The following is a 14,418-nucleotide window of genomic DNA, read 5'->3' as shown; positions in this document are numbered from 1 at the left end:
AAAAGTACTAAATGTAACAAAATCAGTGGCAGTTTCTCCTGTCTCGAGTCTGACTAATTCTGAGTCAAACAATACAGCCAAGGGTATCACAGCAATGTTCACTTTAGCATTGTGATCTTGTGGTTCTTTCTCCAATCCAGCATATGCTACAGTACTTGGTTGTTGTTTATATATGCCATCTTTAGAATACTGAAAAGATGCAACTGGGACAAACATTTTCAAGGACCAAGGAAAGACCAAGACATATCAGCTTAGACCAGTGGTTCTCAAAAAAGGGGTACGCATACCCCTGGGAGTACACGAGGTCTTCCAGAGGGTATGTCAACTCATCTAAGTATTTGCCTAGTTTTACAACAGGCCACATAAAAAGCACTAGGAAAGTCCGTACAAACTAAAACTTCATACAGACAATGACTTGTTTATACTGCTCTATGTGCTATATCAGTGTTTCTCAACGAGTGTGTGCGCGCGTGTCAATTTTATAATTATATGGTAAAAATGAGAAAGCAAGCGTCCTGTGACACTTCTGTATTTTTTGGTCTTGTTTTGTAAGCTAGTAGTTTAAGTGAGGTGAAATTTGGGGTACGCAAGACAAATCAGCCTCTTGGCAAAGGGTACAGTAGTCTGGAAAAGTTGAGAACTGGCTTAGACAACATCTCTGAAAATAAATTTTTCAGGCCTAGCAATAACATTGCTGCACGCTCCTTGAAAAGTCAAGGATTAAAAGTTCTTCTCCCAAGTTAGCTAGAGGCACAAATGATTCAGACAAGACAGCAACCCTTATGTCTCATGGTGGGAGTTCCTTGATATCCCATGCTTCCCAGAATGGATTGAGCTTCCATTCCTTCTCCCTGCACACAACCCCAGTCTCTTTTCTGAGGAGAGATCCCAATATAAGACTATCAATCCCACAGCTAGTCAAAGCAGGAGTATTCAAGTTTTCGTATTCTATTGCCCATTCACAAATTCACACAGCTTTTACCACTTCTGATGCCAGGTGCACTATCGCAGTTCAAGCACTTCATTAAAAAAGGCTAGGAAGGTGCTGATTTGGTATCAGCCTATCTGTAGATATGGCTACTGATCCCAAGGGTTCACTTCCTACAACTGAGTATGCATCTTACAGAAGCTAAAAAGGGCCCTGTAATCATTGTATCTTGGAGTAAATATATTCTCCCTCCCAACCTAGTCCTTTTTTGTAGGCTGAAACAGAGCCTGAGGAGTTAAGGCAGAAGCAGAAGATTTTAATCTAGAGGGAAAGGGATTCTCAGGATCCCACCTCATAGAGGAGACTAAGCTAAAATTTCTTGCTCCTATCCTCTGTAGAGAATAATCAGACAGGGGAAAAGAAGCATGCGGAGCATCAGATGTGTCCACTAGAGAGGCATGTAGGCACTTTAGAAGAGGGACTCTACTTAAGCAAAGATTTAAAACTGATTTCTGCAAGGCTCAGTCTTCATCTTATCAAATATGTATCCACCCAGCATACTACACACATCTGGACCGAACAGTGAACACTTCCAAAAGCCTGAGCAATGCTCAGCACAAAGATGGTATTCAAGCAAGTTTCACTGCCTAGAAAGGGATTTTGCACTAGAGGTTACATTTTCAGATCTGAAGCTTCCAAGGAATCCTCCATACTTTGCTGAGGGAGTTACTAACAGAAAGAGAAACAAGAATTACATAAAAATCTGTACGAGACCACTGATGTTTAGTCTAGTGCAGAAGATTCACTATTTTCAAGTTAAATTCCCTTTCAGATTCACAGGTTTTAAGGCAAGAGGAGACCATTATGATCATTCTTGTCTCACTTCCTACATAGAGAAGGACATAGAGGAATTACTAAGTGACAGTCTATCAAGCTTTATTTTCTGGTTAAGTTAGAATTTTTTTTAGAAAGACCTTCCATCTTGATTTAACAGCTTCAAGTGATGGAGAACCCACCATGTCCCCAACTAAGCAGTCCAATGGTTAGTTACCTTCACTGTTAAAAATACGCATCTATTATCTAGCCTGAATTTATCTAGCTGCTACAGTTTCAGCATAAACTGATGTAATTCAGCAGCATCAGCCCTTACACAGCATTCTAAGAGCCTCCATCTTTTGGACCCACCTTTCTAGGAAGAGGTCAGACTTAGAAGGCAGGCTCTGATTCCCCACAGTACAATTCCACTCCACAAAAGCCATAGGATGCTTCATTCATATCATCTTATTACTGTGTTGAGACTCATTAGAGCATTACTCTAGCACAACAGTGCTTGATACCACTTGTGCTATTCTGGTGGGTCTCTCTCCTAAGCACAGATCTCTGAATAAAGGCTCGATCCTGCAAGGTGCTGCTCCTGGGCAAGATCCTGAAAGTACAACTCTCACGCACTTCAGTGGAAGTTGAAGGAGCACAGCACCCCACAGTTCCAAGTGGGAAGACGGATCATAAAGCAAGCCCAGGATTAACCTCAGAAATGATCCGATCTCATCTTCTCTTGTTAATATTCTCTCTCTCATTCTTTTGGACTTGGGCTAACTGAACGCAGTAGTCCAGGACAGGAAGCATAATTTATATGATGGCATATGTCCAGTATTCGCTATCCTTTTCTTTAGAGCATCCTAACATCTCTTCAGTGAGTAACAGTGGTTTAATATTAAAAAAATAGAGAGTTTTGTCTTATTAATTAGTGAAGGAACTTGCAATTAATCTTTTCTGACTCCCATGCTCTATCTTGGGATAACACCTTGCTGCAAGCCCCCTATGTTTTTTATATGCCAACTCTTCCGCAGCAAGCAGACTTCCACACTCCTAGAATCATCAATATTGTACCAATGCAAACAAGAAACCACCCCTGCCAAGACAGCACTGCCCATTACTTCAGCCATAGCTTAAGTACATACAAGGGAAGGAAAAATCCCATGTTTTCTTCATCAACCTAGAGAAGGAAAATCAACAGAGCTGACTAGGATCCCAAATGTGGGTATCGTGTAGGTAGGAGTCCTTTTTATGGCAATGGTAGGTGACAAAAGGGACTGTGGTCATAACCAAACACAAAGTTTCATTCTAGTGTCATGGTTGAATGGGATGAGTGAGCACATCCCACCATTGCTTTATATATCAATATTCAACTAATTTCACTTTGCTATTTAAAATGAAGATGTCTGTGGTTTCAAAGCTGGAGATCTGCAATTTATTTTAAAAGCTGAAAAGCAACTGGAGGGAACTGTACCTGCAGGCAGGGCAACCTCCAACCACGACAACGGAGGTGGTGGTAGCTGGCTGTTGAATGATGGTGTACATGTTGGGATAGTTATGCTGTGGCGGTGGTGCAGCATATCCTAGAATAAAGAGAAATGCAAGTGAACCTCTGGTCATAAAGCAGGGTTTTTTGTTTTTAAAAACAGATAAAGGACACAATGATTCCTTAGACAATGGTAACTTGGAAAGGTAGATTTCATTTTCCACAACAGAAAGACACTTGATAGCATAGAATCAATTCTACAGAAGAAGCACTTTGCCGGTATACTATACCAGCAATAACTATAATGGCAATGAGCTCTTGGTGCTTACATCTCTTATACCAGCAAAACTGTGCTTTATAACTTATTCCAGCCACTAACCCACTCCCCAACAAAACAAACTACACCTCTACCCCAATAGAACGCTGTCCTCGGGAGCCAAAAATAATCTTACCGCGTTATAGGTAAAACAGCATTATATTGAACTTGCTTCGATCTGCCGGAGCACACAGCCCTGCCCCCCCCAGAGCACTGCTTTACCATGTTATATCCAAATTCGTGTTATATCGGGTCATGTTATATTGGGTAGAGTTGTATATAAGCAAAAGCACAATTCTGCTGGTTTTACCATGCATACACAAAGGGTTTATACCAGCACAGCATCTCTTCTCTCCCCTCTCACCCAACATAGCTATGTAGGCAGAAGTTTCTAGATATGACCCAAGATCTGCTTAACAAACAAAACAACAGAACTGTAATCTGAATAAGACACTTAAATTCACTGTATGTGACAAAACTGTGACCCCAAAAGGTGTATTCCTCAGGACTTGGGAGAACACATACAAGAACCTGAATCAGAGGTAGAGTTGGAACAAATCCTGCTGAAGGGGACATGCTAAATTAGCAGGGCTGGCTCCAGGCACCAGCGCAGCAAGCTGGGTCTTTGGCGGCAATTCGGCAGCAGGTCCCTCAGTCCCTCTTGGAGGGAAGGTCCTGCTGCCGAAATGCCGCCAAAGGATGAAGCGGCACAGTAGAGCAGCCGCCGAAGTGCCGCTGATCGTGGGTTTCCTCCCCTCCCTTCGCCACTTGGGGGCGGCAAAAAAAACTGGAGCCGGCCCTGCTAATTAGCATATCTTTGCAAAATTGTTTCATAGGCCTGAATATCTAATACAATTTCACAATCTAAAATGAACATAAGGCTAATAATTAACTTCAAAGAGCGTGTTTTAATGTTACTGGAGAAGACGATGAAAAAACAGTTTAACTGAACAAAGGTCACAATTTTCAGTTTTAGGCATTCAAACTGGTGGAGACAGGATGCAGTGTTTCTCTGGCTACCAGCCTGAAAATTTCCACATTAGTTAAACCATGACTAATATACAATAGCAGGAGCGGAGAGAAAGAGGTAGAGGCAAAGAAATGGATGAGATGTCTTGAAAACTGAGAAATGAAATTGCTTGAAAGACCCGACCTGGCCAGCAAGCTTGTGCATGTTCTAACAACTGTATTTAGAAAGCAAACTGTTTGTAAATCATTACTACGTAAGCCTCAGAAATGCAACGACAACAATTACAAGCTTGTTTAGCAAGAGACTACGCAAGGACATATCCTGCCAAATAGAGAAACTGGGCTATGATGATATCAGAAGATGAGGCTCCTTACATCGTCCAAGTTGTGATGTTTTGGGGAGTTTCTTAATGAATACGGGCAGAATCATATTTAATTTAAGGAATCACAGGAAATCCATGAAGTGTATTAGTAAAGAAAAAGTTTAAAATAATTCTTGGTGTTTTTGTGGGTGAGTGTGCTCTGACTTACTGAGTACATGGTAATCAAATATTTATGGTCCCAAGCCTAAAGGCACGAGCTTAACTTTATGCACTGTGAATAGTCCCATTGAAGTCACTTGGGACTACTCACAATGCATGAGGTACAGTATATGCTTACAGGATCTGGGGTTAAGTACCTACTTGACGCACTAGTTTTTCTTCAAATGTTGGAAGGGGGAGGAGCGGAATTTCCACTGAAAAACTGCCAATAGTCTAGTTTTGGTTCTTTAACTAGCTCCAAGTCATACTAATTTCATAGTCAACAGAATCGGTTACATGAGAGATTTCAGCAGCTAACAGTGAATTTACATTAGAAAACACCACATTTAATCAGAGGAGCAGGGGGAATGTGTGCATGGTAAATTGTAGCTTTGGGAAGAGGAAGTCATACACCAAGTGATAGTGTGCATCTTTGTATGAAGTCCTGATAATTCCATCCCCCTTCAAAATAATGGCAGTACAGTATCTCAGTAGTTAGTGACAGCAGAGCACAAATACTGCTAGGTAAATAAAAAGGACGCACATAGTACCCTACAAGCGGTCTTAAGCGGGAAGAAAGGGAGGAGCTTTTCTAACATCTGGTACTCCTGACTAGCTTGTTTTCTACTCCAGCTTGAGTATTAACCCGAGGGCAACGTGACATATGGTTTTTATAGGGAAGTGGCAAACAACTGTTTAGCAAAGCGACTGTAAATTTCTCCTGCTACAGCCCAACACCATGGTTTCACACACCAGCCCCCAGGTTTTGGTTTGACAGGCCACAAAACTTTTTCCAAGAGACCTAGTGTCTCTAGCAACCAGATCGTCACAGCCCTTCTATTGGCATGGCCATGTAGGATATTTAACTCGACTGCAACAGAAGAGTTTTTGTTCGACTTGCAAATCCAGCAGACGAGAGAAAGGCTTTTATAGAGTTGCTCTGACTTCTGGAGCACAGCAATTCCCGGGCTTATAATGATGGATTTCATTGGCGGTGGGAGGAAGGGAAGAGGGAGGATGTGTTACTGAAGCCTTGCGAGCCAATACATTTCCCCTTTCCACGCTAGTTTTTCATTCACACACGGCAACAGCCGCCAGAAAGACCCACACACACACACACACACACACCCTCCCCCTCCCCGCCGGATGAGAGCTACGCACCAAGCCCACGGCGGGGCTCGCACCCTGCACCTCGCAAAGTTCTGCAAAGTTTGTTTTACGTCTCCCATCCCCGCCCCTCCCGGAGCAGAGCCAGGGGCCCTTTGCAGACACGCCCGGCTCCGGGCCTCGCCCCCCGGCCCGGCCAGCGACCCACCTGCAGGGGCGGCGGCAGCAGCGCTGGGGTAGGGGTAGGGCGGAGGCGGCTGGAAGCCCGGCTGAGGAGGGGGGATGGCCCCGTAGTTGCTCTGTCCGTAGTCGCCCCCCTGCGAGGCCGGGGTGTAGGCGGGGGGCCGCTCCTGCAGCAGAGGCTTGTTGTCCATGCTGGGACCCGGCGAGGGGCCCCCGGGGGGGGGAGCAGCGCAGAGACCCCGCGGGGAGAGGAAGCGGCGCCCAACTTTCCCTGAGCCGCCCCCGGGCCGGAGGGGAGGGGGGGAGCGCGCCGCTAGAGAGGGGCTCTCGGCCAAGCCAGCCGCCCCCGCCCGCAGCGCATCCGCGGCGGGACCGGAGCCCAGGCGCCCCCAGACAGCAGCAGCAGCAGCAACGTGCCCGCGGCCGCGGCGGCTCCCAGCGCTCGGGCCCGTCACAAGACTGAGCTCACGTGACGCGGCTCCCCCCAGCGATCCGCGGTGACTCTCCGGCCGCCGCAGGAAACCCGCCCTTAAAGGAGCCGCCCGCGCCCGCGCCCTGCGCGCTGCACCCACCTGTTCGGCCCGGCTGGGTCCTCAGCAGCGGGGAGCCGGGGCTCGGGCTCGGGCTCCTGAGGGGCGGGGACACGGGCACGTTTGCATGGAGAGCTGTGGGGTCCGCGTCGTGTCCGTCAGTCAGGGTGGGTCAGAGACAAAGCAGCTCGCGGCTTTTGTAACGTGGGCTGCTTCGTTCGTCGGGCAGAGATCACGGTGATGCCTTCTCTTGCCGGTGCTCGGTGCTGTAGGGACAAATTGGGGGACACAGTCCCTGTCCCCCGGAGAACTGTCAGGCTGAAGGGAACGTGTGGCACCTTAGAGACTAACAATTTTTTTTATTTTATTTTATTTATTTATTCAGATTTATTTGAGCCAGGGGTGGCTCTAGCCATTTCGCCGCCCCAAGCATGGCGGCACGCCGCAGGGGGGCGCTCTGCCGGTCGCCAGTCCCGCGGCTCCGGTGGTCCTCCCGCAGGCACGCCTGCAGATGCTCCACTGAAGCTGCGGGACCAGCGGACCCTCCGCAGGGACGCCTGCGTGAGGTCCACTGGAGCTGCCTGCCGCCCTCCCGGCGACCGGCGGAGCGCCCCCCGTGGCATGCTGCCCCAAGCACACGCTTGGCATGCTCGGGCCTGAAGCCACCCCTGATTTGAGCATAAGCTTTCGTGGGCTACAGCCACTGCATGCATCCGATGAAGTGGGTTTTAGCCCACGAAAGCTTATGCTCAAATACATTTGTTAGTCTCTAAGGTGCCACAAGTACTCCTGTTCTTTTTGCAAATACAGACTAACCCGGCTGCAACTCTGAAACCTAAAGGCTGAAGGGAGTGGCCTTTGTTCCAATCTCTCAGGCACCTGGCGCCAGGTTTAAGAGCACACAGGCCGTGAAATGAAATAGCACATCCAGCAATGAATCCTCATCCCGTAACAAAAACACACCAACCAAACCACAACAGACTGAAACGCTAACCCACTGAGGAAGGGAGACTGTCAGGCTGTGGATTCTTTTTCAAAGCTGGGGGGTTTGGTTTGGGTTTTTTTGTTGTTGTTGTTATGGTGATGTAGGATTTTGCGTGTGTGATTTGCTGAGATACCATTTAAAAAATCTCAAACAAACCCCAACTGAGATCCTGCCCCTGTTGCAAACTGACAGCTTGAATCTGCCAAAACATAATGAAGAATGAAAACCATCACTTTATATTCCTTATCCAGTTGATCCGAGCCAAGGTTCTTATCTCGCTCTGAGCTGGAGGGAGAGCAGGACCCAGGCTCAAGTTTCTTTAAATCAAGAAGACTCAGGAAATTGGAATGGAAGGGAGAGAGGACAAAGACCACCGACCCCCCCACCCCCATCCTACAAACGCAATTGGATCCACTTGGACAGACTCATGCAGAACCCTAATCACTTCAACTGGATTCAGGCAGGCATAAGTATCGGTCTGTATCTCCAAGCCAAATCAGAAATGAAATAAGGCCCTTATCCTCCAAAGACTTAGGAACATGCTTAAATTAATGCATTGGGAGTAGTACCATAGGTGTCCAGAAAGAAAAAAAAAAGAGATTTGTTGGTGTAGGGAATGAATGGAAACATTTTCTAAAGATGAACAGTTATAGCGAATTTGTTCTAAGGAAAAACTGTAAATGAAGAAAAGACATAAGGTCTAAAAGGAAATGAGTAGTGAGGTGTAGGAGATAATTTTACCTCTGTATTTGGGATTGGTGAGACCAATACTGGAATACTGTGTCAAGTTCTGGTGTCCATATTTTTAAAAGGATGTTGAAAAGTCTAGAGGGGATAGAAAAGAGCCAAAAAATGATTTGCGGACCAGAGATAAAGGCCTTACAGTGAGAGCTAAAGAGTTCGATCTGTTTAGTTTATCAAAAAGAAGACTGTGAGGTGATTTGATTACCTTCACAGAGAGAAAATACTGGTACTAAAAGGTTCTTTAACAGAGAAAAGCAAAACAAGAACAAATAGCTGGAAGCTGAAGCCAGACAAAAATCAAGTTAGACACAAATTTTTAACAGTGAGAGTGATTACTGGAACGAAGTACAAAGTCTCTTGATGTCTTCAGATCAAGAATGGGTGCCTTTTTTGGAAGATCTGCTTTAGAGAAACCTGCCTGTACTGAGCCCAATTATTTGTAACTGAGTGAAATTTAATAGCCTGGGATACATAGGAGGTCAGACTAGATGATCTAATGGTCCTTTCTGGCCTTAAAAGCTATGAAAATCTATGAGTGTCTGGAAGAGAATAAGGAAGTAGGGAGGAAGCAAATATGGAGTTGCTTGCTTTCCCCAGTACAGTAATCTGAATCAGTGATTTCTTGGTGCTTTGACTACTAGTAGTTATTTTTGAAATCTGAGTTCTTGACTGTTGTCTTTCCCTACTCCCCGATGTATCAATCACCATCAATTTCTATTAGATACATATCTGGGAATGTTTCCATCAGTCCAGATACCTAGATGGCTCCCATCACTGAAGTAGCTAAGTGCTACCAGACATTTAAGGACCTATCCTCACAACACTCCTGTGAGGTGGGGAAGGATTATCCCATTTTATTGCTGGGAAAACTAAAAAGCGAAGAGATTAAGTGACTTGTGCAAAATCAAACAGGAAGCCTTTGACACACCTGGGAATGGAGGCCAGATATCCTGAGTTCCAGTCTAAGACCAGGGGAGGGAGGCATGCGGGTCTGCCTGCCTTTTTTTCCTCTCTTCCTCCAGACCTGCAAGCCTCACTCATTAGGAGGAATTCAGCAGTGATTCTGCAGCAACGTTTACAGGCTCCTTCCTGCTCTGGGTGCTGAAGGATTTTGCTCATGTGTCTATGTGTACGTGCTATGTGAGACTTTAAAAGCCTGGTTGAAACAGGAACACAGCACAATCCTTTCTCATCAGGAACAAGGGCACTTCCTTAAAATGAATGTCACATGGCAGGGAGAAGACTCCCTTCTAAAGAATTGAAACTGAGGAGGGCCTGGAAAAGACACAAGAGGGAAGGGAAACTAACTAGATAGGGCTTGCAAGAATGTCGAGGGGATATTTTCATCCTCAGTGAAATCATTTTCCTTGGATCTGTTAAATTGCAACAGGGGCTTTGTCTCAACCTGGAAAATTTACATGAGAAAGATGCCCAGCACATGATGAAAAAGATTTTAAATGTCTTAATTGTGAAAGGCACCTAGAAAAGTCCATCATGAGGGAGAAACTTTAAAAACTGCCTTAAAGTGAACCCCGTGTGATTCAAGCCTTGGTGAGGGATTTCCCCCAATTACGGCCATTAGTGTTCCTGCAATCCCTAGTGAAGACAGGCACCACCATTACTTCTACTGGGGTAAGCGTCTCCTGTGCATCTATTGGCCAGGCCTTTCTACACTAGGGGTTACTCTCAACTTTCCAAGGTTCTCCCTCCACCTGCCCACAGAGGGGAACATTAGTGCTGAGAGTGACATCCAGCCCCATGCTAGCTAAAATCAGGGCAAATCTCCAGATTAGATGAGGCCTGAGTCACCTTCCCAAGTGAGACTTGGTAGCTCTGAAGAGCAGGGGCAACAGCAAGACAGGTGTCAGGAAGGAAGACAGTTAAATAACAATCCCCCTCCATGAGCAAAGGCTAGGAAACTTCAGCTCCCTGAGTTCTAATCCTGGTGCAGATGCTCCTTCCCTCAGTGGCCTTGGACAAAACATGTACATTCTCTACCCCCTCCTCCCCCGTAAAATGGTGTTAATAATAAAGTACCTCACAGACTGCAAACACCATATAAATTCTGATTATTATTAATGTTACTTGATAAAAGCATTTTCTTATAGATTCAAGCTCTGTTAAAACCCAGCGATGATAGTTGCTTCCTTCTGACCAGATTTGTACGGTATGCACTCATGAGATGGCACTTCGGTCTCTCCCTGCAGAGAATCTACAGACTCTGACTGAGGTTAAGCATTATGGCAATGCTCAGGATACACAGCATTTCCACAGCCACCCTAGACATTGGTTATGTAGGCTCTTTGGATGTGATTATGTGATGCAAAGAAGACATATACTAAAATGTAACCATGCTAGACCCATCGGAGGGTTTTACATCTAGCTGTTTATTTCTACCAAATTTTCCTCTCCTTGCCTCCATGTTGAGTGAAAGCTGCTACACTGAAACAGCAGCAATGGAGCAAGGCAGTGCTCTGCATTAGGCACCAGGCTGTGAATAAGGGTACATCTATACTGTAAAAACAAAACAAAACACCCAGCTGAAACCTGGCTCTGAGACCCACCCGAAGCCTGGCTCTGAGACCCACCCTCCTCACTGGGTTTCAGAGCCTAGGCTCCAGCCCCAGTGGGAACATCTACACTGCTATTTTTAGCTCCATAGCATGAGTCCCACAAGCCCAAGTCAATTGAGCCAGGCTCAGAGACTCGCTGACATGTTTTGGGGGGGAGGGAGGGTGGGTTGGCAGTGTAGATGTAAGAGTCTTCATAGGGGATTAGCCTGCTCCTTACTTTAATGTTATACTGTGTCTTGGGGGAGCAGGTCGAGGGGGAGCCAGTGCATGTGTTAGCTGACTACAAACCAGAGCTAAGTTACACAATGGCACCGCCCTCAATATTGTTGATTTAGTTTCACCTCCAAACTTATCATTTAAAACAAGCAAGAGGAAACTCAGCCACTGGCTTAGCATGTGAGCTTCTTGGGCAATACTGCACACTGGCATCATGTGGATGTGATCGTGTCTGGAGACACTGTTTTTCTTACAGTCTCAGATTTTGAAACCAGGAGAATGCTCCGTGAACTTTTACTCCACAAGGGCACCATCCCGTTCCCACTGAAGACAGTGGGAGTCTCTCCACTGACTTTAATGAGAGTTGGCCTGATCTAGGAGTTAGAACTTCTCATTTAAAACAAGCAAGAGGAAATCTTCCCCTGGCTTAGCATGTGAGCTTCTTGGGCAATACTGCAAACTGTACAAGTGTAGCAGTTCCACAGCCTCCAACAGACCTCAAGGAATGACACTCGAGGATATAAATAATACTTCATCTTTATATAGCACTTTGCAATATGAATGAAGCTCCACAGAACCCCCAAGGGATCAGTTTAAAACAGGACAGTTGTACTGTTCATATTTTTACCCAAGGGCAGGGAAGTTTATCCTTCAGGAACACAAGCTTTACAGGCAATCAGTCCTGCAGGAAACAGTGGATATGGCCAGAGGGTCTGACATGCAAAGCCTCATGTAGATTAAACAAACAAGAGGAGCTCTAAGCCTATCAAGGCAAAAGTAAACTGCAAAGGGGAGAGGGAATGACTTTTCTGTGCCCGTTTTTGGCCAACATTGTCTGTAGCACTGTTCCCTTGTTCATATGCATCTTTTTTCACCAGGAGCTAAAGTGACTCCCATGGGACCAGAATTTAGTCCTAAAGGAGTCAGCCAGACACTCCTTGTGTCTCCTGAATGATGATCCAAACTGGAAGGCTCTGCTATATGCAGACTCCTCCCTAAAGCATTTCATGCACACACCAGTCCCTGACACCCCCCAACGCAACTAAAGGATGAGAGCAAGGCAGATGGATTCTGCCCAATTCAGCTTTACAATGAGTTTTCCAGTTCAGCTTGAAACTGGCTTTCAATTAAAAATAATTGAATTTGCACCTCTCTTTACTGTGTCACTAACATGCATAGAGAAGGCTTGCAAATGTTTTCTGTTTGTAAGTCTCTTTCGATATTTTTTTTATCCTATTACACACGTCAGCTCTTGTCCATCCTATTTTATTGGACTCTGTGGGTGACTGGAGAACAAGAGGGATCATGACATCACAAATAACATCATGAAGTGTGGGCTGGATGAATGGACTATAAGGTGGATAGAAAGCTGGCTAGATCATCGGGCTCAACGGGTAGTGATCAATGGCTCCATGTCTAGTAAGCAGCCGGTATCAAGTGGAGTGCCCCAAGGGTCAGCCCTGGGGCTGGTTTTGTTCAATATCTTCATTAATGATCTGGAGGATGGTGTGGATTGCACCCTCAGCAAGTTTGCAGATGACACTAAACTGGGAGGAATGGTAAATATGCTGGAGGGTAGAGATAGGATACAAAGGGACCTAGACAAATTAGAGGATTGGGCCAAAAGAAATCTGATGAGGTTTAACAAGGACAAGTGCAGAGTCCTGCACTTAGGACGGAAGACTCCCATGCACTGCTACAGACTAGGGACCAAGTGGCTAGGCAGCAGTTCTACAGAAAAGGACCTAGAGGTTACAGTGGACGAGAAGCTGGATATGAGTCAACAGTGTTCCCTTGTTGCCAAGAAGGCTAACAGCATTTTGGGCTGTATAAGTAGGAGCATTGCCAGCAGATCGAGGGATGTGATCATTCCCCTCTATTCGGCACTGGTAAGGCTTCACCTGGAGTACTATGTCCAGTTTTGGGCCCCACACTACAAGAAGGATGTGGAAAAATTGGAAAGAGTCCAGCGGAGGGAAACAAAAATGATTACGGGTCTGGAGCACATGATTTATGAGGAGAGGCTGAGGGAACTGGGATTATTTAATCTGCAGAAGAGAAGAATGAGGGAGGATTTGATTGCTTCTTTCAACTACCAGAAAGGGGGTTCCAAAGAGGATGGATCTAGACTGTTCTCAGTGGTACCAGATGACAGAACAAGGAGTCATGGTCTCAAGTTGCAGTGGGGGATGTTTAGGTTGGATATTAGGAAAAACTTTTTCACTAGGAGGTTGGTGAAGCACTGGAATGGGTTACCTAGGGAGGTGGTGGAATCTCCTTCCTTAAAGTTTTTTAAGGTCAGGCTTGACAAAGCCCTGGCTGGGATGATTTAGTTGAGGATTGGTCCTGCTTTGAATAGGGGGTTGGACTAGATGACCTTCTGAGGTCCTTTCCAGCCCTGATATTCTATGATTCTATGAAATGACAAGAGATGGAAATGTGAGCAAATACAAAGGGGAAGGCATTACTCAGTGTGAATAAAAAGAACCCTACCCTTTATATGTTTGGTTTTGTATACACCGATATATCTCAAACTCCTGACAAATAGGAGAAAAGCTCTCCCTTTTTTTAAAGATACATATAGTTTCAGCTGATCACTGAGAAAGCTCCCACCCCATTTCTCTTATCCTCCAAGGAGTCCTCTAGCAAAAAGTAGTAAGAAACGACTTGACATTTCTAACATTTCTTCAGGAACAAACAAGCCCAAACCCCAATCATTAAAAAAAACCTTTTCAGACCTTCTTTGTGCATCACAGAGAATGAAAATGGCCCAAGCCCATTTTTTCCCCCACCGTTGGTAGGCCTTTTCTAGAATCTAGTTTTCCCTGAAGCCTGGTGTGACAGGAAAAAGACCTGAAGGTGAGTCATCTCCTCTCAGCCTCCCTCTTTAATTGCTCTTGGACTCTCTCTCTGTATTTTTCTTAATACCATAGAAGGCAGAAATTTCAGAGCCTTTGGATGAAATCACTTCCTGCCAGCTTGTGACTTGTTAGCTTTCAGTTTTGTTTTCAGTCCTGCGAACCAGTGTCTCCCCCGAGCTGTTG

General features: G+C 45.5%; 1 protein-coding gene across 2 annotated transcripts in view; it reads right to left on the bottom strand.

The window, feature by feature from the left end:
• BRI3 (brain protein I3) overlaps positions 1-6,804 on the bottom strand; it is a 52,857-nt gene extending 46,053 nt beyond the window's left edge. The window contains exons 1-2 of one of the 2 annotated variants that reach the window (XM_044978911.1): positions 6,352-6,804; positions 3,219-3,327 (exon numbers count right to left, since the gene is read on the bottom strand). In XM_044978911.1, the coding sequence (XP_044834846.1) occupies positions 3,219-3,327; positions 6,352-6,517 (275 nt within the window). In that variant the 5' untranslated portion in view covers positions 6,518-6,804. The remainder of the gene's footprint in view (positions 1-3,218; positions 3,328-6,351) is intronic. The other variant, XM_044978910.1, reaches the window with a different exon arrangement.
• Between the last annotated feature and the right edge of the window lie 7,614 nt (positions 6,805-14,418).

The sequence above is a fragment of the Mauremys mutica genome, chromosome 11 (assembly GCF_020497125.1).
Source record: "Mauremys mutica isolate MM-2020 ecotype Southern chromosome 11, ASM2049712v1, whole genome shotgun sequence".
Lineage (NCBI taxonomy): Eukaryota > Metazoa > Chordata > Testudines > Geoemydidae > Mauremys > Mauremys mutica.
Note: the sequence above shows the minus strand (reverse complement) of the source record. Positions and strands in the feature narration are given on the sequence as shown.